This window comes from Zonotrichia albicollis, chromosome 11, assembly GCF_047830755.1.
Source record: "Zonotrichia albicollis isolate bZonAlb1 chromosome 11, bZonAlb1.hap1, whole genome shotgun sequence".
Lineage (NCBI taxonomy): Eukaryota > Metazoa > Chordata > Aves > Passeriformes > Passerellidae > Zonotrichia > Zonotrichia albicollis.
Genome location: NC_133829.1, coordinates 16,789,769 through 16,813,924, shown reverse-complemented (window position 1 = coordinate 16,813,924; position 24,156 = coordinate 16,789,769). Strand labels below are relative to the sequence as shown.

The following is a 24,156-nucleotide window of genomic DNA, read 5'->3' as shown; positions in this document are numbered from 1 at the left end:
CCATCAGGACACAGCCCCAGGCCATCTACTGAGCCCCATGAGATGTTTGGAGCAGCAAGGAAGTGGGGAAAGCAGGAAGCCTCCAAGCTGGTGCTGGCCTGAGGTGGTGGGATGGGAGGACCAATGGCTATGGGGGATTTTTCCCTTTTGCTGCATGGAAAAAATATGTCAGGATGTGGTGATGGGATTACCCAGCCAGAGCCACACTGGGTCATGGATTCTTCTCCAAAAATTCATCATTGTTTGGGGCTGAAAAGTCGTGCTGGGGCTAGAAGGCCCAAGCTGGGATTGTGGGCTGGGAATCACCTTCTGGAGAGCAGATGGGCGCCTGCCCTGAGCATAGTTCTTCTGCTGGTGCTGAGCTTTGATGAGAAAGTGCTCAGTGGGTTTTGGGACTGTGGAGAACAGCAAAGACTCATCCAGGATTTTCCTGGGCTGGGATTTATGTATGCCACTGGCCAGCTGATGAAAAGTCTGGAAAACCCAGGACCTGCCATGTCTTGCAGAGCCACTGGCTTGGCGTAGGCAAAGCCCAAGCCACTAATTACCTGCCTGAGGACAAAAAACTTGTGGATTTGTGTTTTCTTAGTGTGTGATCCAAGGAGGTTCCCATCCAAGTGGCACCAAGGGTGCCCCAGGGAGATCTGGCGTCCTTCTGGAGAACATGCAAAGCAGGAAAAGCTTTGAAAGCCAAGAGGAGGAGGAGGAGATCCCTGAGTGTCACCGAGCATCTCCTCCAGGCCTGGCTGATGCAATGTGAGCCCTTCCAAGGCTGGGATGCCCTGGGAAGTCCCCAGGAACTTTGGTGGCATCAAGTCCAGCTGCCAGCTGGGGCTGGGGAGTCCCCAGCCCAAGGGCAGATGCTGAACTGGAGCCAAGATGTGATTCCCTGTGGGAAGGGCTGATCCAGCTGCTGTGGATCAGATGGCATCAGATATCCCTGAGGGAGGGTCAGCCAAGAGTAAACCTCCTTCTAACAGGTTTCCATGAGCTGCAAGATGATGAGGATGTGGAGTTGGGTTGGGGAAGAGCAAGGCAGGAGATCATTTCAGCCCTAACCCTGAGCAGCCATTCCTCTCCTCTCCCTGGCGTGATAAAGCCATGCCTGAACTGGCAGTGGGGTTTATCCACCACCCCCTCATTCCCAGCCCTCTCTCCTGAGGGTTTCCACAATAAAGACCCTGCTGAGGGAACTGGGGTCATCCCCAACATCAGTGTCCCAGTAACAGAGGGATGGGAAAGGACAGATTGTGCCTCCAAGCAGTCAGCTGGGGGATGTCCTGTCCCACACTGGGCTGGAGAAGGTCCTGCAGCCCTATCCAGGGATTCTGCAGCAGGCACAGCCAAGAGCCTCACTCATTTATTGTTATTTTCTTTTCCTTTGCAGGCACTGAAAATTGCTGCGTGGGAAGAGAGGTGTCTGAAGGTGATGAATGGCTTTGCTATGTTTGCCAAGGAGATGTTTTCCTTTGATGGGCACCAAAACACCTGGGCTTGCCCTTCCTGGATGGAAGAGTGAAATTCCCTAAAACAGCCCACAAATACAGGCCAAATCAGCAGTTTCAGGAGAAAAAGAGGAAGGCTGGAGGTGCTATTACAGAGGAGGGGAGAGGCCAGGCTCAGCAGTCTGAGGTATGTGATGTGCATGTGCTGCTTCTGGCCCAGCCAAGGGAATTTTCCAGAGACCTGGATGTGAGCAGGGCACACTCCGTCCCTCCCACCAGTCCTGGCTCAGGGGAACTGGGTTAGATAAGCATCCCTGAGTTTGGAGGAGGAGAACCACGCTGGGATGGAGGCTCCCAGGTCCCAGGGGTGCAGCACCCCAACCTCAGCTCCTTGGTTTGCGTGTTGAACTCGGGGTTTTCCCACAACAGGAAGATTGTGGTGTTGCCTCTGGTTCCTTGGTGGAGCAGCATGTGGGCTGTGAATCATGCCTTGGACAGCAGAAGGGAGATCTTCAGGGCTTGCTCCTTGCTCCTCTAAACATCCATCCATCCCTCCATCCATCCATCCATCCATCCATCCATCCATCCATCCATCCATCCATCCATCCATCCATCCATTCATCCTAAGCCATCCCACCAAACCCAGGTGCTCCCTGTCATCCCAAGCTCTCTGCCGCTGCTGCTTTCATCCCTGAGTGTGGGATAGCAGGGATTTGGGGCTGTGGATGTTGGTGCACATGGTTTATCCTGGTTTATCTGCTCTGTTTGGGAAGTATTTGTACTTTCTCATGGTACTTCTGAGGAGCAGAACCCAGACAGCTGTTGGGCTGGAAAAACTTCCGTGAGCTGGCATGGATGGATTTCTTCAGAGAAATATTTTTAAGCAGGGGAAAAAAAAAAGGGGATATATTTATAATATTTATTTATTTTTAATAGCTTTATTTTTGTTTTTTTTAAACTTCTTAGCTGGTTCTTCAAGGCATTCTTGCCCCAGCAGCATCCCGTGGTGAGAAGTTCCCTGGATGAGCATGCAGCCTTAGCTCACCTCTGCCAGGGCAGGGACCTGGCACTGGAGCATCAGCAGTAATTTTCCACGCTGTGGAAATACACCCAGGCATGGAAAAAGCCTAGAAGGGAATAAAGAAGACACTTGGCCAGTAGAGCTTGGCCAGTTCCCAGCTCAAGGAACAGCTTCAGGTTCACCCCCAGCTCTCCAGTGCTTGGCAGGCTTGGCTGTCTCAGCTCCTACAAACGGGACAGGCCAGCAGCATTCCTGCCAAAAGCCCGGGTGCTCCTGCTCCAACAGCTCCCTGCACCCAGGGGTTAGCTGCAAGACAAAAAGGGGGGAAAGTGACCTTTTTGTGGGGTTTGCTTGGGATTTTTTCCTTCTCACCGCAGAGAAAAAGAGAAGGAAATACTTGGCACGAAGGGCGAAGCGAGGGGGAGCTTGGGGACAGCGGGGATGTGGCAGTGGGAGGCGAGCGGGCCATTTATGAGGCTCTAATTACTGCAGCCAAAACCCACATTAGCCTGATGAGTGAAAAGAGGTTTTTACGAGGGCAATAAGATGTCCCAGCCTGCCGGGGCGGTGATTGCCAGCCCGTGGCCTCGGGCTCTCTGTGGTGCTCCTGCTGCAATCCGACTCCAGCTCGGCAAGAGGGTCCGGCCGAGGTTTCCCAAGCTCGCGGTGCTAATCCCTCTTACCTCAGTGGTGCAGCAATAACCCCCCGGAGCCAGCAGCACCTCCCACTGCCGGCGGCTGCAGAGCACACCGTGTTCCCAGCCAGGGCTCCTCACACCCTGCACAGCCCCGGCAAACAAGGGCGGCTTCCCAAGTCCCACCAGCATCCTTCCCCCAGCAGCTCTCCTTGGAAAACACCCTCGAAGAGTCACTGTCCCCAGCCCACTTCCTTGAAAATTCATGTTGCTGTGAAAATGGTGGTGAAACAGGCTGGGAAGGGGGCACCAAGGGCAGAGTGACCGAGGTCTGTGATATCCTCATGAGTCCAGGGAAGATAAGTGATGAGAGGATGATGACTCACTGCCTCTTGTGCAAAACCCAGCACCATCAATGCATCCAGCATGTCCAAAGATGTTTCTCCCAATGCATCCAGCATGTCCAGAGATGTTTCTCCATAGGATATCTCCTGACAGGAGAGGACGGGGGTGGCTTCAAAAAGCAATTCCTGGATGAGGAAACCACCCAGGACACCAAGACCACTCACTCTGCTGGGTGTAGAAGCTCGCTGAGGTCTGATGTTTTTGTGGGATCTTCTGCTTCAGCCCATGGTTGTGGAGGAAGGAAACCCATCAGCAAGGGTTGCTCCCACATCCAAGGGACAGGGAGTTCCTGGGGACTGGCTGGCCAAGAGTTGGCAAAGCTGCAGGGTCAGGAGGGGGTTATTTGGTAGAGGTAGTTATGAAGGAAACAAGATACCTCCTTTCCCAAGGTGCCTGAAGGGAGCTGAAGACACCAGGATTTAGCCCCTGGGAAGAATGAGTCAGTCACAGGGGTGACCACAAGGATCTGTTATCACAAGGATCTGTTATCGGTGGAAAATCTGTCTCATGAGGGCATCAAAGCAGCTCCTTGTGTGCCAAAAGGAAGGGGGAAGGGGAGGAAAAGAGGACAAAGATCTTCAATGCCAGGCAAGGAGAGTTCTGTGTCCCCCAGCCCCTTTGGGATGATGCAGGAGGGGGTTCAAAGCTCTGTGTCCTTCCATCTGAGAGCTTCTTCAGCCCAGGGGCTGGGGCAGCTGCGAGGGGAAGGTCTCACCCTGACAGCACCAGGGAGCCAGAGCTGGGCCCAGCGTGTGTTACTCACCTTGAAACTATGTGAGTAAACAGAGAAGGCTCCTCTTCCTGGTCCCACCTGCAATTAGGCTGCAGACTGGAGCAGAGGATCCTGATTCCACCCTGTCAGGTCATGGGGATGCTCTGCTCTCTCCTCTGCTGAATCCTCAGGCCAAGCCACCCAGGAGAGGAGGATGGTGAAGCTCCAGTTGGCCTCCTGGACCGTCCCCTCCTATATAGAGCTTCTTGCAGATGTCCCACCAGGAGAAAAACACCCCTTTCCCATCACTTCTGGTGTTTTTATATGGGAATAAATCACGTGGGACTCGATTTTCTTCATGGTGGAAAAAGCCCATTCTTTAGTCACAACACTCCTTTTTGTACAGTTTTACACACCTCGTGTGTGACTCCAGTGGGTTAGTAGCTTTCTTGTCAATTATTGGTTAGTAACAAGTTGTTATTCTGTATTGATTAGTCATTCAAACCCCTGGGGTGTATGTGCAGGAAAGCTGTTAGTGAGAGATACTTTTCATTTTTCTACCTAATGGTGTAAAAACAGTTTATACAGGTGCCAGTTGTTTTTCAGCCAGGAATAATTGTTGTGCTAACAAACTGCTCACAACAGGATTGCTTTCACATGGGAACTTGGAAAGTGCCTTAGAAGAAATGACAGGCTAGCCAGAGCAGGCCTGATTTCATGAAGCCTTTCTTTATGATTTTTCTACCTTACTGCAACATTTTTATAACCTGTATCACCATTTTTTGTTGCTGAGCAACACTCATGGCTCCCTGTGACATGGGGGAAGTGGAGCCAACTGGGAAGAACCCAGCTGAGAGACTCAGCACCAGCTGGGAGGAAGAAGAGATGATCCCACAGGAAAGGGACATCCCTGCTGGCACAGCAAAAGCCTCTGAGCTCCAGGGATTTGGTGGCCACCACTGCAATCATGAGTCCCACTGGATCCTGACACCTTCCACTTTGGTCCTTGGGTCTTCTCTGTGGAGAACCTTCATCCATCTTGGTGTGTTCTTCCCCACCAGTGCCTAGAGGAAGAGGAGAGACCACCCTGGACCATCCCTAAAGGGAAGAGAGCAGCCTGAGAGCAGCACTGAGCCAGCCCAGGGCCAGGGAGTCTTGCAGAAGGGTTTCCAGGATTGACAGTGGTTTCTGCAGGCAGGAGAGGGAATAAAATGGTCAAATTGCTCACAATTCCATGCCTGTCCTCCCACACAGGGTAAAGGAATGCGGGAGATACTGCAGCAATGCCATGCAAACACCCTGGAGAGGTGAACCTCCTCCTGACCCCAGCTAGGAGAGAACAAAAACTGTTTTAAAGACTTTTGGAGCATCTTGATGGATCTGTGGGAGGCTTGTGGGCACTGGATGTGTGGGAAGCAGCTGATGGATTGATAGCCTGCAGGAACACCAAACACATGGGCACCAGAGATAACTGCTGGAGACAGAGTCCAGAGATGTTACAGAGACCTGCAGCCATTCCCACACTGGGAATCATGCAGAAATAAATTAATTAATCATTCCAGAGCTTTAGGTACAGGCAGCAGCATCTGTGCTGGCACAGACACAGGGATTCTCTTTGGGAATAAGGCCACAGATGGGAAGAGAAGGGGAAGAAGGTGCATGAGTTGCTGAGGTCAGACTGGGTGACCTCAACCAGAGCAGAAACAAAGGGAGGGAAAAAAAAAGGGTAAGAAATGGCAGCTTCCTCAGGCTGATCCCTTGCAAGACTTACTCAGAGTTACATCATGGTGCTTATTAGGATGCAGATCCCTGAGAGCCAGGGCTCCAGAGCCTCTGGAAGGATCCCTGGGGATGTGGGGATCCCTGCCAGCAGCCAGGGCAGTAGGGATGGCACCCCAATCCCGGCTGTGCCACTGAGGCCAGCTCCCCAAACAGGGGCACTGCTGCTGTCCCCACAGAGGGACTGGGCTTCGTTTGGGAGCCCAGGGAGGTGAGGGGTGTTTGGGCACGGGGCTGCCTCCTCCCACTGTTGTGTGACAGGGACTGCACAGCTGCTGCTGCCCAGAGCTTCCCTGAGTCGGCTGTCACCACACCCAAGGCTTTCCCAAGGCCACAGGGCTATTCCTCAGCACACAGCACTGAGCACGGTGTTTCCCTGCCCTGGCTGCTCTCCTCCTCTGAACCAGGAGTGCTGGGGTGTCCCTGGAGGTGGCCAGAGAACAAACCCAGATGGGGGGCTGCTTCCCCCTGGAAGGGCAGGGTGTGGAGGTGGGGCTCACAGGAGAATCCCAGCCCAGGAATCTCCGCTCCTGGGTGAGAGATTCCCGCTGAAGGTCTTCTCTCATGCCCCAGGATGTGCTGTGGGACTAGCCTGGGTGTTCCATGGGTATCCATCCTTGGCTTTGGGGGTGTTTCCTTCCTGCAGGCAGGGAGCAGGTGAGCCACCCCAGTGCTGAGAGAGCAGGGAGCACGTCAGGAGCATCCCCAGTGCTGCCACCATGCCAGGACTTCCCACAGAGGCGCATCTAAACGTGCCAAGCTCAGCGAGTCCAGCCAGGAATTCAGCGCTGGAGCTGTGGACTGCAGGCCCCTGTCCCAATGCACAAGTGGCTTTCCTCAGCTTTGGATGGGTTCCATCAGCCTGCAGGCTGCTCCAAGGAGCTTCTCCCTCCCTGCATCCTCCCCCAGGGTTTTGCAGGATTTCACATCCCGTACTGGGAAACAAAAGCAAAAAGAAACACCGCGGCTTTTTTGTAATGAAGTGCAGGAACGGCGTGTGAATGCCCGGGCAGTAATTCAAGTGGGAACATGGAGCTGGAAAGCTTTCAGCTCCCAAACTCAACCCAAGCCTCAGCGCTTGGCTTTGTGCTGCTCATTCATCCACAGGGTTATTTTTGGATTCCTCCTCCTGGGAGAACAGGATTAGTTTTGTTTTCAGTGTTCCTTGGAGAGCAGCTTGCTGGGGGAATGACTTAGCAGAGAAAAACCCTCTTGGCTGGTGGGGTCTGCTCAATTCCATGATTCTGGGTGGGATTGTGATAATCTGTCATGTCCCTTGGGGATTTATTCCCACTCTGCTCTTGCTTGGGGCTTGGGTATCTCATTACCTATGGATAATTATCTAGAGATAATGAGGTACCTGCGTCTCTGGGTTGCTGGGCCTTGTCTTTATTGCTTTCCTGGGGCAGCAAGCAGAATAACTTGGGATTTTTATTTATTTAACAATAACTGTAGGCCCTGGCAGGATCCAAATCAAAGTTTTGAAGGAGATAAAGCTGGAAAAATGATGGATGAGCAACCAGACTTGCCCATGCCGTATTTTCATTGCATGGTAGAATGGTTTTGCTTGTAAGGGACTTTAAAAATCATCCAGTTCCAGACTTAATTTTCTCCTAGTTCAGCCTAAAAGGGCATCTTGGAAGACAGGAGAAAATAGAAGGAGAATATCTCCTATAGAAGGAGATACAGAGCAAAGAGGGGTGGGAGAAGCTGTAAAGACCCACCCCAAAAAATTCTTAAAGTGTGGGATCTGACTTCAAGGACAGGGAAAGATGTGCAAGTGGGCATTTCAGAGGATATTTGGGTCTCCTTGTCTCACTGCCAGCAGTTATTTGGAGGTTTGGAAGGAGCTGGCAGCTTCCAAGGCCTCAACTCCTTCTTGGCACCAGAAGAAATGAGTGGGATGAGGAAACCTGAATCTCTCTCTTCACAATAATTGTACTTTAAATTTAACCATAATGGCAGCTGTTGGGAGCCCTCCCTATAATCCTCCCTAATCTTCCTCCCCACCTCTCCATCCCTTCATCCCTGTTTTCCTCTGTCCCTCTCCTGCAGCAGGCTGTGCATTGGGAATGTCTCTACAGCTCTCTTATTCCAATTAGCTGGCTAATTAGAGCCTCATCAGGGGTGCTGCTGCCACCAAGGATGTCTCCAAGGCAAGAGCTGCTAAGGAGGCTGGGAAGTCCCTGGCAGGAGCCCTGGGAATGGTGGGGTGGGATAAATCTCCCTCTTGTCCTCTTGGACAGAGCAACAGATGCTGGTGTCCCAAATCCCTTGTGGTGGGATGGAATTGGGGAATTTTTTGGGGGGGGACCAAGGGGATTTGCCTTCATTCCGTTTGTGGGATGTGTTTTATCTACAGAGGAGGGCTCCATCCATCTCCCACTCCCTTCCAAATGGCTCCTGAGCCAAAGAAACCATCTTTGTTTTGTCTCTGTTGGATAATTTGGGGGATTGCCTGATGATTTGAGGTGTGGAGAGGGGTTCTGTGGTCCCTAGGAGCAAACCCAAGGTCATTTTGGAGGGCTGTTGTGTTTGAAACCAGGGAAGCCGTGGGGTTTGTGGCAGCAGGTGACCTTTAAATGCCACCTCTCCCTGTTACCAGGGCATCAGTTGAGTAGCTCATCTCTCCTGAGCCTAAAGCATGATATTATGGGGAAGCAAATCCAAGAGAAGAGAGGAAAAATGAGGGAAAATGAATAAAGGTAGATGTTCCTGGACAGATCTGCCACAGGTCTCTGAGCTGGGGACCACCCACCTGTCTCCATCACTCTGGGTTCTGCCCTCCTAGAGGGGGTTAAATCCTCCTGGGGGGCTGAATTGGCACCAGGACAAATTGGGGAGCAAAAGCTGGGGCAAGAACCGACCCTTTTTGGGGAATGGGAGAAGTGGTGTGGCTGTGGAGCGGCAATGAACTCCAAGTGCTGCCTGGATGCCCAAAATCCCACCTGGAGCTCCCACATCCCTGTGTCTGCCAGGGTGAGCCCCAGGATGGGTGTCCCACAGGGACATGGAATCTGGGGACCCTGCAGGCAGTGACAATGTGAATTCTGCAGCTTTCCTGAGCACTGAGGGGGAGCCACAGCCCAGAAAACAACAGATTGAACAGAGATGCTGAGAAGCCTCAAAAAGAGAATTGAAAACCACACGGCCAAAATTTGACTGAATCAGTCAAATCCTCACCTCCCCAGCAAGCCTGTGGGGATTCTGGGGCTGCTCCCATCACTGGGTACCAAACAGAGAGGATGCTGATGGCTGGAGGGGCAAAAAGGGTGGGAATGGCCATGCCCTGAGTGGGAATCACCACCCACCTTTCCCCCAAAGACACACTCCCAAGTCTTTAAAAATGAATATAAAAATTAAAACAATTAAAGTTAAATCATGAGGATTTTTTTTGAAGTTTGTGTCTCCTGTTCCAGCAGGTTTGATGCCTCAACAAGGAGCAGCTCAGAACATCTGAGTTGCCAAGGCAGACAGGAACCACACAGGGAGCTGAGAGAAGGAAATTCCCAGGAGAAAGAACAAAACAGAAGGTATTTGCTGGGACAGCAGGTAGAAGCTCCCCTCTCTGCACCAGAGAAATGGAAGATTGAGAAAATGTTGTTGAAATTTAGCTTTCAGAGTCCAGCTGGATGCCTGGCAGCAGGGATGTGGCCAAACCAGTATGAGGAAAGGTGTTTCTTGAGTAAAGTTATGTAAATGTATGAGCCAAGTCAAGCTTGAAGGGATTATCTGCCATTTTGAGGGAATTGTGATTCTGTTCAGTCAGGTCAAAATTAACACTGATAGTTTTAATGCCCATAACTCTAAATAACAACCTGTATTATCCACCCAATTGCTTGTTTTAATATATATTAACTATTCTGTGTGGCACACTAATATATAACATTTCATAATTGAATGCAATAACTATTCTCTAATTGCGTTACCAAAGAGAATATTAATGGCAGCACCTGATCGATGAGCTCCAGACAAAGCAGTGTGTGTAAACTTTGGAGCCAAGGGACTGGGAATTCCACGCCTGCTCCTCCCAGATCCTTGTTTTCTTTGCTGCTGCCACAAAACTGCTATAAATTAAAGCTGTAAGTGGAAAATAATGCTTGTGAGGCCAAGGAAAGGAGAATTTAAACCCTGCTTTCTCGGTCTTTGTTCCATGAAGTCATGAAAAAGGGGAATTATTTCTTTTTCACTTAGAAATCTTTATTTCTCGCTGCCTGAGGGAGCTGAGCTTCTGCCGCTGCTTCACTCCACAGCCTTGGGCAACACACTTAATCTCCCAGGATCTGTGTCACTGGGTTAATCATATTTACGTGCCTTTTATGAGGGTTAATGATTAGTCTGGGAATGTTTGCATGGACTTTTCCAGACGCGACTCCTTAGATAAACGCTCCGAGTTAATGCTTGGGGCTGGCAGGGGTTAAATGCAGGAGGAGGGGCTGTGCTTTGGGGCGGGGAGGGACTCTGAGGGGGCTCAGAAGCCATCCCCAGCCCACCCCAGGCTGCCAGCGGATCGCTGGCTCTGCAGACGGAATGGGAAAGCGATTTTTTGTGGGCACAGAGAGTTGTGTGCGGCCAGAGCCGGACCTCCGGCCGCATCCCGGGAAGGCGCCTCTGTGCTCTGTAAAGGAGCTCCTGTTTCACAGGAACCCCCACAATGCATGGGCTGAAATGGGGGGTCCTCTTCGTGGGGACTGCCGGTAAATTGGGAAATAAAACTCTTTAACACCGGTGGAGGTCTAAGAAGCACACCCGGATACAAGGCGGGTGACTCCGCCTAAGGTGCGCTCATGGCTCAAGATGATTCACGCTTTTATTGAGCGGCGCCAATTAATCAGAAAATATTACATATGAAGGTCTTTGCTGTCCGGGTGAGCCGTGCACGCGTTTTTGAACCATTTGTTACTCAGGCAGCCGTGGAGCCCCTAAACTGGATTGGGTGGCACGGAGTTATCACCAATCCCCTCGATGTCCCACAGCCACATCACCTCCCGTGAGCCGGGACACCCGCACCGGGGGTCCCCTCCATGGGGCTCCTGTCTTATGGGATTCCCCCTATGGGGGCACATCCCTAATGGGCACGGCCTGTAAATGAGGGGTCCTTCAGGGGTCCCTCCCTAATGGGGGCTGCCTGTAAATGAGGGGTCCTTCAAGGGTCTCTCCCTAATGGGGGCTGCCTGTAAGGAGAGTGCCCTTAACGTTGCTTCTCCGTAATTGGGTCGCCCTTTAATGGGAGGGTAGTTCCTAATGGGGACTGCCTGAAATCGTGGCCCTTTCACTGGGGGCTCCACAAAATGGGGGTCCCCTTGATGAGTCACCGTAAAATGAGGGCTGCTCCCCTGCACACCGTGGGCTCCCCATGCGGCGCCTCCTCTATAATGGGGGGCTCTCTGTAACGGGGACCCCTCCGTGGGTGACCCCGGTAACGCGGGGGATGTTCTCGTCCCGAGAGACCCCGCTCGGAGCGCAGGGCACAGCCCAGCCCAGCTCAGCGCACATGTGGCTGGGCTGTCCTCTGCTGTCCCGTCCCGTCCCCTCCCCTCCTCCGGCCGGCCCACACGCACACCCAGCCCTCCTCCTCCTTCTCCTCCTCCTCCTCCCACTTCCTCCGCACAAGGCGGGCTGCCGGCCGAGCAGGGGCAGCGCCCCCCCGTTCCCCGTGCGCGCCGAGCCCCCAGGCCAGCCCGTAGCGATGCGCCGGGGGAGGCCCCGCGCCGCAGCCGCAGGTGAGTGCGGGCCCGGAGGGATGCGCGTCCCGCAGGAGCCGCGCAGCGATGCGGGGGCAGCGGGGCGGGGGGACCCCCAGCCAGCTCCGCGCCTGCCCTGGGCTCCCCCCGCGGCTGAAACCCTCGGGCAGGGGGGGAGCCCTGCACGCCTCCCTCGGGATCGGCTGCTTCTCCTCGGGCCGTGCGAGGAAAAACGGGTTGTGAGCTCCGCATCCCGGGATTTTACCCATTTATGGACACTTTGGATCATGCGGCTGATTCGCAGCGTGAGTGCGCTCAAGCTCCTGCCAGAGGTTTCTGTGGGGCTCGCCGGAGTGCTGCCCACCCTGATGCGGTGGCCGTGGCTGTGCGGAGGGGACACAAGGACGGCCACGGCCACGCAGCCCTGCCACATCCACACCTCGTGTCCTGGCAAGCGCCTGCCGGCACCGAGGGGGTCCCAGCCGTGACCGTGGCCAGCCTTGGATGTGAGTGACATCGATGGGCCGGGATGGGATCGATGCCTTTTGGAGGAGTTTTAATTCCCCAAGCAGAAGGGGACGCAGTCGCTGAGCCCTTCTGGCGACTACTCATTGCCCCGTGAAGTTTGAGGGTTTTTAAATAAAAATGAGCATTCCCTGGGGGAGAGGGGAAGTTTCAGCTTGAATCTCAGACCAGCCGTGGCTTGGTGCATGCATTCCAGAGGGATACTGCCTTAAAAAGCAGCGGGCTTGGTCCACGGGAAGGCTCCGGCTGGGCTTTTGCCCGCCTGGGAGAAGCTGGGCAGCTGCAAACTTTGTGAAAAAGGGACAAGATGTGGAATGATGGGGAGCTGAGGCCGCTTGCTTGTTCTCTCAAATGCCCGAAGTTTGGGGGAGCGATGCTGGTGAGCTCATCCGAGCCCGCCGGCCATGGGAACGGTGACCTCCAGGGCACGATCCCAAAATCCCCGAGGTTGTGGAACCGGGATTGCAGGCGGCCGGGGGCACCCGCCTCCTTCCCGCTGGAGTGCGGGGAGAGCCCGGGCCCCCCCCGTGCCGCAGCCCCTCGGGGGGCTGGGCTTGCCGGGTGCCAGCGGCTCCAGGAGCTTTTATTGCTCGATTCCTGCGGCTCGGCCGGGAGCTGGCGGCTGCTTTTGCCATCACGTGGCGGTGGAGGAGGCGGGAGAGTGCGGGGAGAGGCTCCCGCTCCGGGCATCGCATCCCGGGCAGGAAATTCCGCTGATAACACCCACGCATTGCTGGCGGCTATCGGGGCAAAAAGAGATGTGTGAGGTGTTCCCCACGGCCTTGGCAGGCCGGGGAGGAACGGGAGCCCTCCCCGTGTCCTTTGGACAACCAAAACGCGGCAGATAAGGCTCCCGCCGGAGCTTATCAGGGAGGTTTCGCTGCTGCGGACACGTGTTCACTCTGAGCTTGGTTTTACTTTTACTCCCTCCCGGGCAAACGGCCCCGTGTGGGAAAAAGCCCTGAGAAGAGGGAAGAGGGGGGACAAGGGAAAAGAACACTAAAAAAGAGGAATAGGGGGTTGTGTTTATTGCACCCGCTGCTTTCCTCAGCTGTAGGGTTTCGGAATTACTGGCTGCATGTGTTGGGGTTCTTCAAGCATCGCCCCCCGCACTGATTCTCACGTGTCCCTCTCCTTCCCCCTGGCTGGGACAGTCCCCGAAGGAAAAGGCTGGTGGTGACAGCAAAAGCAGAGCAGTTTTCCTGTCCTGGCACAGGTGTGGGGATGGCACAGGTTGGGCAAAGTCTCTGTGGATTTCATGGACAGAGGGAGCCCCTGTGCCGAATTTGGTTCATGAGCTCAGCCCTATCAGACAATTCCTGCACTGGGATCACTCGTGCTGCCCTGCAGCCCTCCAGGCAGAATTTAACTCGGAGCTGGGTGGAACAGGGCGGCTGCATCGTGCCCGGTGGCGTCACCCGCTCCCGTGGTGACAGCGGTGTCACAATGTCCCCACCATGGGGAGTTGCAGATCCCCGGGGCTTTGGGAAAGGGAAGCAGCAGTGGGGAAACATCGGGACTCACAAGATCCTGGATTTCTGTCCCAGCTTGTCCTCCCCTAACATTGTCCCAGCTGGGAAAGGATCCCACGCCTGCATGGCCCTCCCACGCAGCATCTCCCAGGGAGATGGATTTAAACACCACCCTCCCAAGAGATCCCTTTTGGAAGGAAAAGAACCCAGCCTGGGCTTTTCTTCAAGCTTGTTTCTATTTGAAGGGAGCTGTTTTCCCTGGATCCAAGTGCTGGAAATTGAATTGGCACTGCACATCTTGGGAATGACCCCAAGGATTTATCCTGAGGCTGAAACTGTTGGAAATGGTGTGGGGGAGCTGCTGCCAAGGGTGCGAGCAGGGAGGAAAGCACCGCGGCTCCCGTGGGGGATTCCAGGGGATCCAGGGGAGCAGTGTCCTTCCTGGGAAGGGATCAATTGTTGGAGCTTGCATGAGAATCCCGCCAGGAGGGCTCAGTGAGGGGTGCAGCCTCGGCTGTGCTGTTCTGGGCTGAGCTGGGGAGCTCTGGTCCCCTCTGGCAAAGCTGCAGCAGCACCAGTGGCTCTCTCCTTTATCTCCCCTACAAGTCTCCCTCCATATCTGCCCTGTTTCCCCTGCTGTTGATGTGGCTTTTATCTTATCTCCACGTGCTCTTCCTCCACTTCCTCCTCGGCTTCCCTGCTAACGCTGCCACAAAAGGGAAAAACCACCCAAAATGGAGGAGATCCTACTGCAGGGAGTCCATCCCTGGGCTTGGAGGTGCTGGGCCGTGCTGAATGACAAGGGTGACATTTGGCCATGCTGGGAGAGTGCTGAGTGAGGCTCAGGTTTGTCCTGGGCTGCTTGGGTGATGTGCAGGACGCTCAGGTGATGCTGAGGGATGCAGGCTGATGGTCCAGTGCTGCTCTTGGGGCTGTGGGATGCTCAGGAGACGTTGGGTGATGCCAGCTGATGCTCAGAGAGCACTTGGGCCTCTCGGGAGGCAGGGCTGTGCTGGGACAGGCTGCCAGCTCCACCTGCTGGCACCCACCTCCTGTCCCTGCGGGCCAGCCCCACCCCACTGCAGCCCCAGATCCCCTGAGGGAGAGGCTGAGCTGCTGCCTGGGCGTAAAAACCTCACATTACTTTACGAGGTGATGCCGGGGATGGGAATTTTGGGCACTCTGGGTTTGTGGCTGCTGGCTCCTCACCCGAGCTGACCCAGCTTTGCTCCTGGTGCCCGCAACAGATGCTCCTTGAGCTGTGGAACCAAAGCAGCCAGAGCTTTCCAGGGCTTTTCCAAGGAGGTGGATGGAGAAATGCCCCACCAGCCTCCCAGGAGTGCCTCCACGGGCAGGGAGGGTCGGATCCTGTGGAAAGGGAAAATCCCTGCACAATTAAAGCCCTCAGGACTGGCCACGCTGTAGAATTGTACAGCAGACTGTGCATTCCTATTAATGCTGCACACACGGGTGTTGGACCTGCAGTGACATTCCCCTGTGGAAATGGACTCAGATGTGCAGAGATTCCCTGTCTTGATCTGAGCCCTGCCTGATGCACTGAAAACTTGTCCTATTGTTGGAAAAAGAAATGAAATTTAGCGAAATGTTTAATTACAGTTTAGTTATGAGTTGTGTGCGAATTGGTTTGTTAAAAACAGTTTTGTAGCCGTTGATAGTATGTGTTGGGTTTTGTGTGTAACTTAGTAGGTAGTCTTAGGAACTTAATAAACATTTAAACCAGTGTAGGAAAGTAGGAATGCTAACCTGTCTGGAGGCAGCATACAATAAGATAAGCAGAAGATTTATGATTTTGTTTGTGAGCTAAGGAATGTATTACAAGGGGTCTGTCGCTAGGCAAGGGGAACTGTTTCTTGGAGACCTTGTTATGAATCGCATGTATGCAAATCATATAAAAGGGAAGCACCTGTACGTGAAGTTGGGGCTCTGACTTGGGACGCTAGTCCACAGGCTCCAGGGCCCTTAATAAAGCACCGCACAAAACTTATCCGAGTTTTGTGTCCTTTATCTATCGGGCAACAACATGACCTCCTGTCCCAGTATATTGAAAGCCACCACGGTGTGAGATTTGGAGCGAGCAGCAGCAGAAGAGAGCTGATGGAATGTTTGAGTTGCGGGTGGTGTGTGAGGCTGGAATGTTCATGGTTAATGCCTCAAACAATGGAGAATTTGCAGCAAGTGCCCAAGTGCAGAGGGGCAGGCTGTAGTTACCTGTCGGACAAGATAAGGGGAGAGGCTGATAACAGACAAATCCTGCCCAGTGCCGTGGTTAGCCTGTAGGTATTCATCCCCTCTGATGGGCCATAATTGGCCTCTATCTGCACCTACAAGCAGTTGTGTCACAGGCAAACAAATACACGGAGAGGTGTCCCGTGATCCGCAGCATTACATCATCCCGGTAAAACTCCCTGCCCCAGGGGAGGTACCTGGCTGTTCCCACTGAGCCTGAACATTTTATTAACCCCTGGAACTTTGTGCTTCCTGCCCTTCCCTCACCCAGGTACATCATCACCATGCCATTGCAACCTCCCAGTCTTGTTGGAAGATCCATGGGTAATGGGATCTTTCTGCTCTTACCCTTTCCTACCTTCTCTTTTCCTTAGGCATTTTTGAAGTATTATTTTTGTGTTTTTATATTGCTTTATTACAATAGATAATAACCAAAACAGCACCACTGCAACTTAATTGTTCTAAAATAAACCTGATATTTCTATATATGTATATATATATTTATAAACTCAATCAGCATAGTTTCACTCTAATCAGCCCCAGGGGATCAATTAACAAGAACCTGGGTTACCCTCATGTCGCAGCTGAGACTGACACATGACACCACTCTCGAGGTTCATGTGGCAACAGGAAATTTTTTTTTAATTGCAGTTCCCTTTATGCATTTTCAGAAAGCCCACACAGTTGGGCCTGATTGGCTGAATTAATTACCACCCAGCTTGGTGACCAATAGCTGTCTGCATCTGTAATGGCCCAGACTGGTTCCCCAATGACCTCAAGTTATAATTGGGGTTATCTATAACTGTGGGGCCTCCAGGCCAGCTGTTAGGCACCACAGTTCCCCCTTTCTGTTTTTAATACAAAGGCAATGTTTGTTGTCTTCTGCAGGGCCCTTTGCAGACAGGGTGACAAACCCTGCACAATGTCCAAAATAATTGACACAAATAATAAGCTTGGGTTGGATGAGGCTCTGCGTCCATCTCGATAAGTCTGGCCTTACCAGTTGTTGTGTTTCCCTCCTACCATCAAAAAGGATTTTTCAAGCATGTCCCAGAGCCATCAAGCACGGCTTCTCAGGGTGGTATGCTGCACACTTTTCACATTCATAGTTACACTAACAAAGAAAATTGCATTTGACTTGCTCACAAACTGTTAAACTTTAAAAGCTATCATGCTTCTGCTTTTGATATGTCCCTGTTATATTTGTCCAATTATCCCATCATCAAAAAACCAAATAATATTAGAGGTAGCAGCAATTTTAATTGAATAGCTTAGAAAATATGTAAGATCGGATACACTTGAAATATTGACAATATAATTTGGTTAAAATAAGGGATAATTTGGTTCCAATAACAGCACATAAGGAAAAAAAAATTTGCATGGGGTGTGGAGTGCAGGGTTCTGGGACCCTTGCCACCTCATGTACGAGCTTGTCAAGCGAAAATCCCCCCTTTTATGCCGTGTATCAATGCCATCTCTTCCCATTTTGGATTCATCACACTTCTGCCTCCACCCTCATCACCACCTTTACTGTGCACGCTCCACCACTCTTTCAGGTGGTTGCACCACTCTTTGGGGGTCGTCACTGATGAAGGCCTCTCCTCTTCCTCGATGTCCTTTAATTCACCTTTGTGTTACACATGCGCACCAAGCTAGTATAATGTAAGCCAAAACTAACATAATATAATATTTAAGCATCAAAGCAATGAATCTCATATAATTAACATTTTCCTGGGACCCAACCAGATTTTACTTTCTTTCTGTTAATTTTTAGTAGCTGTTATCACTTGCTTTTTCCCGCCTTGAACATCTGCAGGAAAGGGGGTGGGTTGGAACCCCTTCTCTCCCTTTCTTTCTTGGCACTACACCTTTTAACTGTTTTGTTATTTCCAAATATTAATTACTGTATCAACATTGATTACTGTTTCAATTTTGTCACCACAAATCATACCTATTTACCACACACACTAAAAGCAGCTTCCATGGTTGTGCCCAGTCCATGCCTCTTACACCATGACAGCGAAGCTTGTAGAGCCTGTTCATAACATTTTATCTCAGTTTGCATGAAAAGAGGGTCCATACCTGTACAACAACTTTTCCTCCAATAATACTTGCATCCCCGTGTTCCATCATTTGCCTCACGACCCTCACAAGGACAGAGACCCTGAAGACCCCAACTGGAGTTCTGGCTGGTTGGGGTGGATGCTTGCCAAGTGATTGTTTGCAGGTGAGCATGCTGTGCTGCCACGGTACACTGCTTTGGGCAGGGACTGGCACGGAGCAGCTTGCTCTGTACTCTTACACCTGCTTCATGGAGCAACAGGCCCTCCACCATAGCCCATGAATTTCCTCACCTCTTGGCCAGGTGCCACTCACTTTGGACAAAGACTATAAAGAGTAACTTTCTGAGGTAACTTTGATGATTCCCCACGGAATGAAGACGAATCTATTGGCTGGACCATGAGGACTTTGTCTCTCTGTTGGTAGCAATACCATCACTTCTCTCTCTCTCCCCTTTACTTTGTTTTCTTTGATTCTCTCTCTGTGGCATAATTGTTGTTGGCCCTCAGTAAAGGTGTGCTGCTGTGATTAAACTGAAAGTCCCCTGCTGTGTGTCCTTAGCACTCTGAGATCAGTAAAATCATGTCCCCTGCTTGTACCAGCGGATGGTGACACCTTTATATGGATTCAGGAACCCTGCGTGGTTGGTCCTGACTGGGTGAATTCAGTTACCCCCCAGCTCAGTGGCCAATAGCTCTCTGCCTCCCTAACGGTCTCTGCTGGTTCCCCAACAGCCAAGACTGGTCAAGGTTTAATTGGGGTGATTTATGACTGTGAGGCCTCCAGAGCAGCTGTTAGCATCCACACTTTCACCTTGTGGGATGGCTTGTAGCCCTCTGGCACCCTGTGCCATCACAGGCTGCTGGCTGTGGGGACTTGCTTTGCTCATGGCTTGTTGTCTCTCTTTTCCAGGCAGGCCAGCTCACCTCTCCCGTGGGGACAGCGGCACCGAGGTATAAATGGCCTCCAAACGGTACTCGCAGTCTGCAGGCCCCGTGGTTCTCAAGAAGCTGCCTCGTCTGGCGCCGGCCCCCAGCTGCCTGCCCGGCAAAATCCCTGGCACATCCAGCCCCGTGCCCCACCCTGGCTCTGGAAACCATTTCAGTTACAAGGGCTCCTACTTTGCCTGCCCGCTGCAGAGCCCCGAGGGCCCCGAGCAGCCCCCGGCTGGCTGGAGCCCCACGCCCACCTACCTGCACTATGGCCCTGGAGCTCTGAGCCAGCCCGTGCCGGCCGAGGGGCCACTGCTGGGCCTGCTGCTGTACCCCCCAGAGAGCCTGAGCACCAGGCTGCAGCCCCCAGACACCCAGAAGAGCAAGGACAGCCTGAGCCAGGAGCAACTTATGGTCAGGAAGAAGCTGGACAGTCCCAGGTGCCCCTTGCCGGTGAAGAAGCCAGTAGTGGTGAAGAAGGCAGCTCCTCTGGCAGTCCCCAAGCCTGTGTACGGAGCCCCCGCCTCCTTCCTGGCTCCCAGGATGGCTCTGCTGCTGGGAGCACAAGCAGAGAGCCTGCAGCAGCGACCAGGGGAGGCACACTGGGCCCTGCCTCCTGCCACCCACCCTCTGCACCCCAGCGAGCCCCACAGGACTGCTCCTGGTGCTGACCACAGCCTCCTGCCGCTGTCCTCCAGCCTGGCCCTGCCTTCCAGGGAGCAGCTGAGCTCCCCCGCTGCCTTACCCCACTACTGCCTCACCTTTGATAAGTATGGGCCACCCCCCAGCACCCCATTCCTGGAAGCAAGTTGTTCCTCTGCCCAGAGCCAGAAGAAGGTGCCAGAAGTCCCCAGCCTCAGCCTGGAGCCCTGGCCCAAGCTCCAGCCACCTGACAGCAGCCCAGTGATCCAGGAGAGGTCAGCAATGTGCTTCCCACCTCCCCCCTACCCACTGTCACTCCACAGATCTGGCCCCCTCTACCACCCCACAGCTCCCAATGTGGGGGAGCCCAGTGCCCTGCCCAGCTTTGGCTATGTGGGGAGCAGGGAGCCCTTTCCCAGCGCCTACCTCAATCCCCAGGAGCCCAGGAGTTACTTTCCCAGCCCCTTGGAGCCCTACGTGCCAAGGGCAGTGGGTGCCAGGGATGCTGAGCTGCCCAGGAACAGCGGGTATCCAGGGTTTGCCCTCAGCCCGGGCGGTGCATCCATGTTCCAGGGCTCCTTTTCCGGCACGGAGCTGGGCTGTGGCCAGCACAGGGCAGGCAGCCCACACTGGGGAGCAGCACCGAGGCACAGCAGCGCTTTCCAGCCTGTCTGCGCCCCAGAGAAGCTTTCTGGGGGCTCTGCTGGGCTCACTGAGACATTTCCTGAGAGAGGAGGGAGCTGGGAGAAACCCAGGCAAGGGGAGGAGGAGCCCCTGTACCCAGGGAGGAGGAACAGCAGCCCAGCCCCTCAGGACACCCCCCATGGGGGACCAGGACAAGGAGATGCCTGCAAGGTCACGGATCCAGCCAAGGAGCTCATCTGCACTTCTCCATCCGTGACCCCCAGCAAAGGGCTGGAAGACCTGAGGGACACCAAGGCTTTGTCATCCTCCCCACCAATGCCTGTGATCCACAACGTCTTCAGCCTGGCACCTTACCAGGAGTACCTGGAGAAGGCCAAGGGCACAGACCCCATCCTGTTCTGCAGGAAGCACCTGTGGGAGCGCTCCTCACCACAAAGCACGGCTGGCAGCCAGGAGCCTGCTGCCCTCAGAGACGTCTCGCTGGTGCCCAGCCCGAGGTCGGGCAGTGATGCTGTGCAGAGCCAAGGGGAAAGCTGTTACAGGAGCGTCCCTAAAAAGCCAAAGCCTGTGCCCCAAGAGCTGGAGTCTCAGGAGGGCAGCCCTGACAGGGTGGGCAGCAAGGAGTTACCACCCCCTAAGGACATGGTGCTGGACCTTAGCTTCAAGAAGAGACTGGTGGAAGCTGGGGACACAGAGAGACCCCCTGGCTGTGTGGAGGGGCCACTGGAGCGAGAGGATAAGGAGGAGAAAGAAGCTGCAGGAGGGAAGGTGGGGTTGGGAGAGGGGGCGCAGCCCCGGGTGCCTGAGGCAGACTCAGGGGACAGGAGCAGCTTCCAGAGCTCAGCCAACTTCATGTTCCAAAAATACAAGCTGCAGCCCTCCCTCCTGGGCAGCACGGAGCCCCCCCAGCAGGATGGCAGCTCTCAAGCCCCCCAGCCCAGCCCCCCCAGCAGCACCCCCACTCCAGCTCCCCCAGCCTCCTCTCCATCCAGCAACCCCCCATTCCCACCGCCGAGCCCGCAGGTCAGCATCTCCCTAGCCCCAAACCCTCCCCAGACTGTGCTTCCCAAAGCCCCCCCCAGTCCAGAGGAGGAGAAGGTGCTGGTGGTGAAGAAGGTTGGGATCCCCTCAGGGACCCCCTCAGGGCAGTACTTCAGCTCCCTACACACCTTGCTGTGTGACACCATCTCGGGCTCGGTGTCGCGCTCCTCCCCGGAGCTCCTGCGGCAGTGGCTGAAGAAGGCTGAGCTGGCAGAAGAGCTGGGGGAGATGCCCAAATCCCTGCCCAGCCCCAAAGATGGCTCCAAGGCTCCCAATGCTCAGAAGCCCAGCAATGGCAAGGAGATCTGGCTGGCTTTCCAGGACGTGGCCACGCTCCTCACCAAGCTGCTCTCCCAGCTGAGGACCTTCATGTCCGCTTGCCCTTTCCCACACGTGGTCCGGGCAGGAGCCATCTTCATCCCCATCCACGTGGTGAAGGAGAAGCTCTTCCCAAAGCTGCCCGGGAGCTTCGTGGACCAAGTGCTGCAGAAGCACAAGGTGGAGCTGCGTCCCACCACGCTCTCGGAGGAGAGGCACCTGAGGGAGCTGGAGCTGAAGAGCTGCACCTCCCGCATGCTGAAGCTCCTGGCCATCAAGTGGCTTCCTGAAATCTACCCTGACCTGCTCAACCTGCACTGGCACAGCTCCATCCAGCAGCAGCTCGGTAGGTAGCCTGGCATCTCCTTAGGATGGGTCCCTGGGATGTTCCAGCTGCACTTGCCATCCAGGTGCTGCTGTTCTTGGGGAGCATCCAAAGGTGCCTCACCATCCCTGTCCTACTGAGGGTTCTGCCCAGATTTCCCTCTGTGGGTTGTGGAAGGGGTAAAGTTTGAGCTGGAAGGGAGAAAACTCATCCTGGGCATGTCAAGGAGGTTTCAGACAGTTCCAGGCCACCTCTGCCCATCCAAGGGCACAGTGTCATCAGACCTGTCACCCGTGGCTGTCCCATCCAGCTGATGACTTCACTGCTGTGTCCAGATAACCTTTTGTTGCTGCTCAAGGCCATTAACAGCACCTTTATTTCTTTCAGATTCAAGCTCAGAGACTGGCCAGCAGCCTTCCAAGTAAGTAACTCCTCTTCCAAAGTGGTTTTTTGGGAATTTTTGGGATTTGTTTGTCATTTGGTTGAGGGGTATGTATGTGGATTTCATGTGATGATGAGCAGCTGGAGCTGGCTGGGGAGGCTCTGCTCCTGGGGCTGGGCTGGAGCTGGGAATATTCAGGATGTAGAGGTGTGCCCTCCCTAATCATTCCTTCCTCTCTCCCAGGTAGCCCTGGCCTGGAGGCACTGGTGGCAAAGCAACAGCCACAGAGAGATCAAGGGAAAGGAGGCACTGAGGAATGTGCCAAGGGCAACAGCCAAACGATGACAGCAATGGGAAGGTCCTGAGTCCCCAGAGCTGAGGATGCCAACACCACCAGCAGCCCTGCAGGCAGGTGCTCAGGTCCCACCAGCATCAGGATCATCCAGGATGCTGATTCCTTGGCAGGGACCCTCTGGGGTGCTGCTCAGGGTGGACAGCAGCTCAGGGTGCTCCAGGGACACACAGGGATGCTGCTGGCAGGTTATCTGGGCCCGCAGGCATGGGCTCGAGCCCCTCACGGCAGCTGGAGCTGCTTTTCTTTGAATGGATCATCTCTCAGTGCATCTCCTGCCTCCATCCATGATTGCCCTGGCCAGCTGAGAGGGAATGGCTGGAGTTTCAGTGGAGCTGGAGCAAGAGGAGCATGGAAATGGCCACAGCCACCATCCCCAGCCTTGGAAAAAGGGACTGCCGGGATGACATCCCACCTCCTCCTCTCTCCTCTGAATCCCCCTCCTGCTTTATCCATGCCTTTCCCAATAAACATCCCCTTCCTCTGTGATTTTCACCTTTAAAGTACCACCAAGACCTGGCACAACAGCAGGGGCAAGGGAATTGTGACTTTCATAGTCCCAGGACTAAGTTGGTTTTGTCATAAATGAAGACATTTTACAAATGTTCTAGATTAACCTTTATAAGGAGCTGCTGCCTTCAGGTCATGTGTTTTGGGTTATTTTTTTCTTGAAATACAGTAATTTATACATGTCTTTTTATTTAAACTAAAAGGCTGCAAGAAACTCTTAAAGAGACTGTTAAAGAAAAGAAAACCAAATCACTTCATGTCCCAGATCCCGTCCCAAAGGAGAACGTGGGAGATGCACATTTAGGGACCACCTTGGTGGAGACTGAAGGGGCACAGAGGGGAATGATGCTGCCAGAGCTTGGAAGGAGGGGTCCTTTCATCTCCAAGGGTTATGGGCATGCCAGGAGGGATGTGGGCATGCCAGGACCAATGGAGAGCCCCTCACCTTGGGGGCTGCAGCAGGGTACACAGCAGAGGCCTTAAAAACTCATTGCTCAGGTGTTCTTCAAGCTGCTGCAGGGCACAGGGAGAACAAAACAAGGGTTATTCTAATTTTTTATTTCACTACAGGGAATATTTATTTTGGGGTGGGGGGAGTGGGTAGAAATGACCCTACCCAAACTGGCTTATTTTAGCCAAAAGGTGTGTTTGCTACTGGGGGATTTCTGTGGGTGCCTTCCTGGTTTTCCATGGGGATGGGGTGGCTGTGGGTGTGAGGGAGGTGCTGCTGTTCTCCTCACTCTTCCCCACCACTCCATGCCTGTGCACAGTGATTTGGAAAGCAGTGTTTGTTAATAATGTTGGTTTTGTACATATATAAGGTTCCAGGGAAGAAAGTTCCTTCCCTTTATTTAATTTTTTTTGTAAGAATATGAAGAGTTGCCTCACCTCACCTGGTTTAAATGAGTTTGGCTTGTTTCCAGACCTGCCCTCCTTCTGTCTCTGCTTCCCAGCTTGGGCACAATGGGACCCTCCTGGGGCTGGGGGGTCCCCAGATTCCCCACCCCCTGCACTTGCCCTCTT

At 53.7% G+C, this 24,156-nt stretch overlaps 1 protein-coding gene across 3 annotated transcripts; it reads left to right on the top strand.

Moving 5' to 3' along the window:
* The first annotated feature begins 9,402 nt into the window (after positions 1–9,402).
* On the top strand, positions 9,403–23,112 carry C11H15orf39 (chromosome 11 C15orf39 homolog). 3 transcript variants are annotated; one of them, XM_074549549.1, is made up of 4 exons: positions 9,403–9,530; positions 18,899–21,910; positions 22,277–22,310; positions 22,515–23,112. In XM_074549549.1, exons 2-4 carry the CDS (start codon positions 18,946–18,948, stop codon positions 22,516–22,518), a joined length of 3,003 nt encoding a protein of 1,000 aa, XP_074405650.1. In that variant the 5' UTR covers positions 9,403–9,530; positions 18,899–18,945; the 3' UTR covers positions 22,519–23,112. The 3 variants fall into 3 exon arrangements, with proteins under 3 accessions (XP_074405650.1, XP_074405649.1, XP_074405651.1); XM_074549548.1 differs by lacking the exon at positions 9,403–9,530 and adding an exon at positions 11,558–11,720; XM_074549550.1 differs by lacking the exon at positions 9,403–9,530 and adding an exon at positions 11,739–12,187.
* Positions 23,113–24,156: the final 1,044 nt, after the last annotated feature.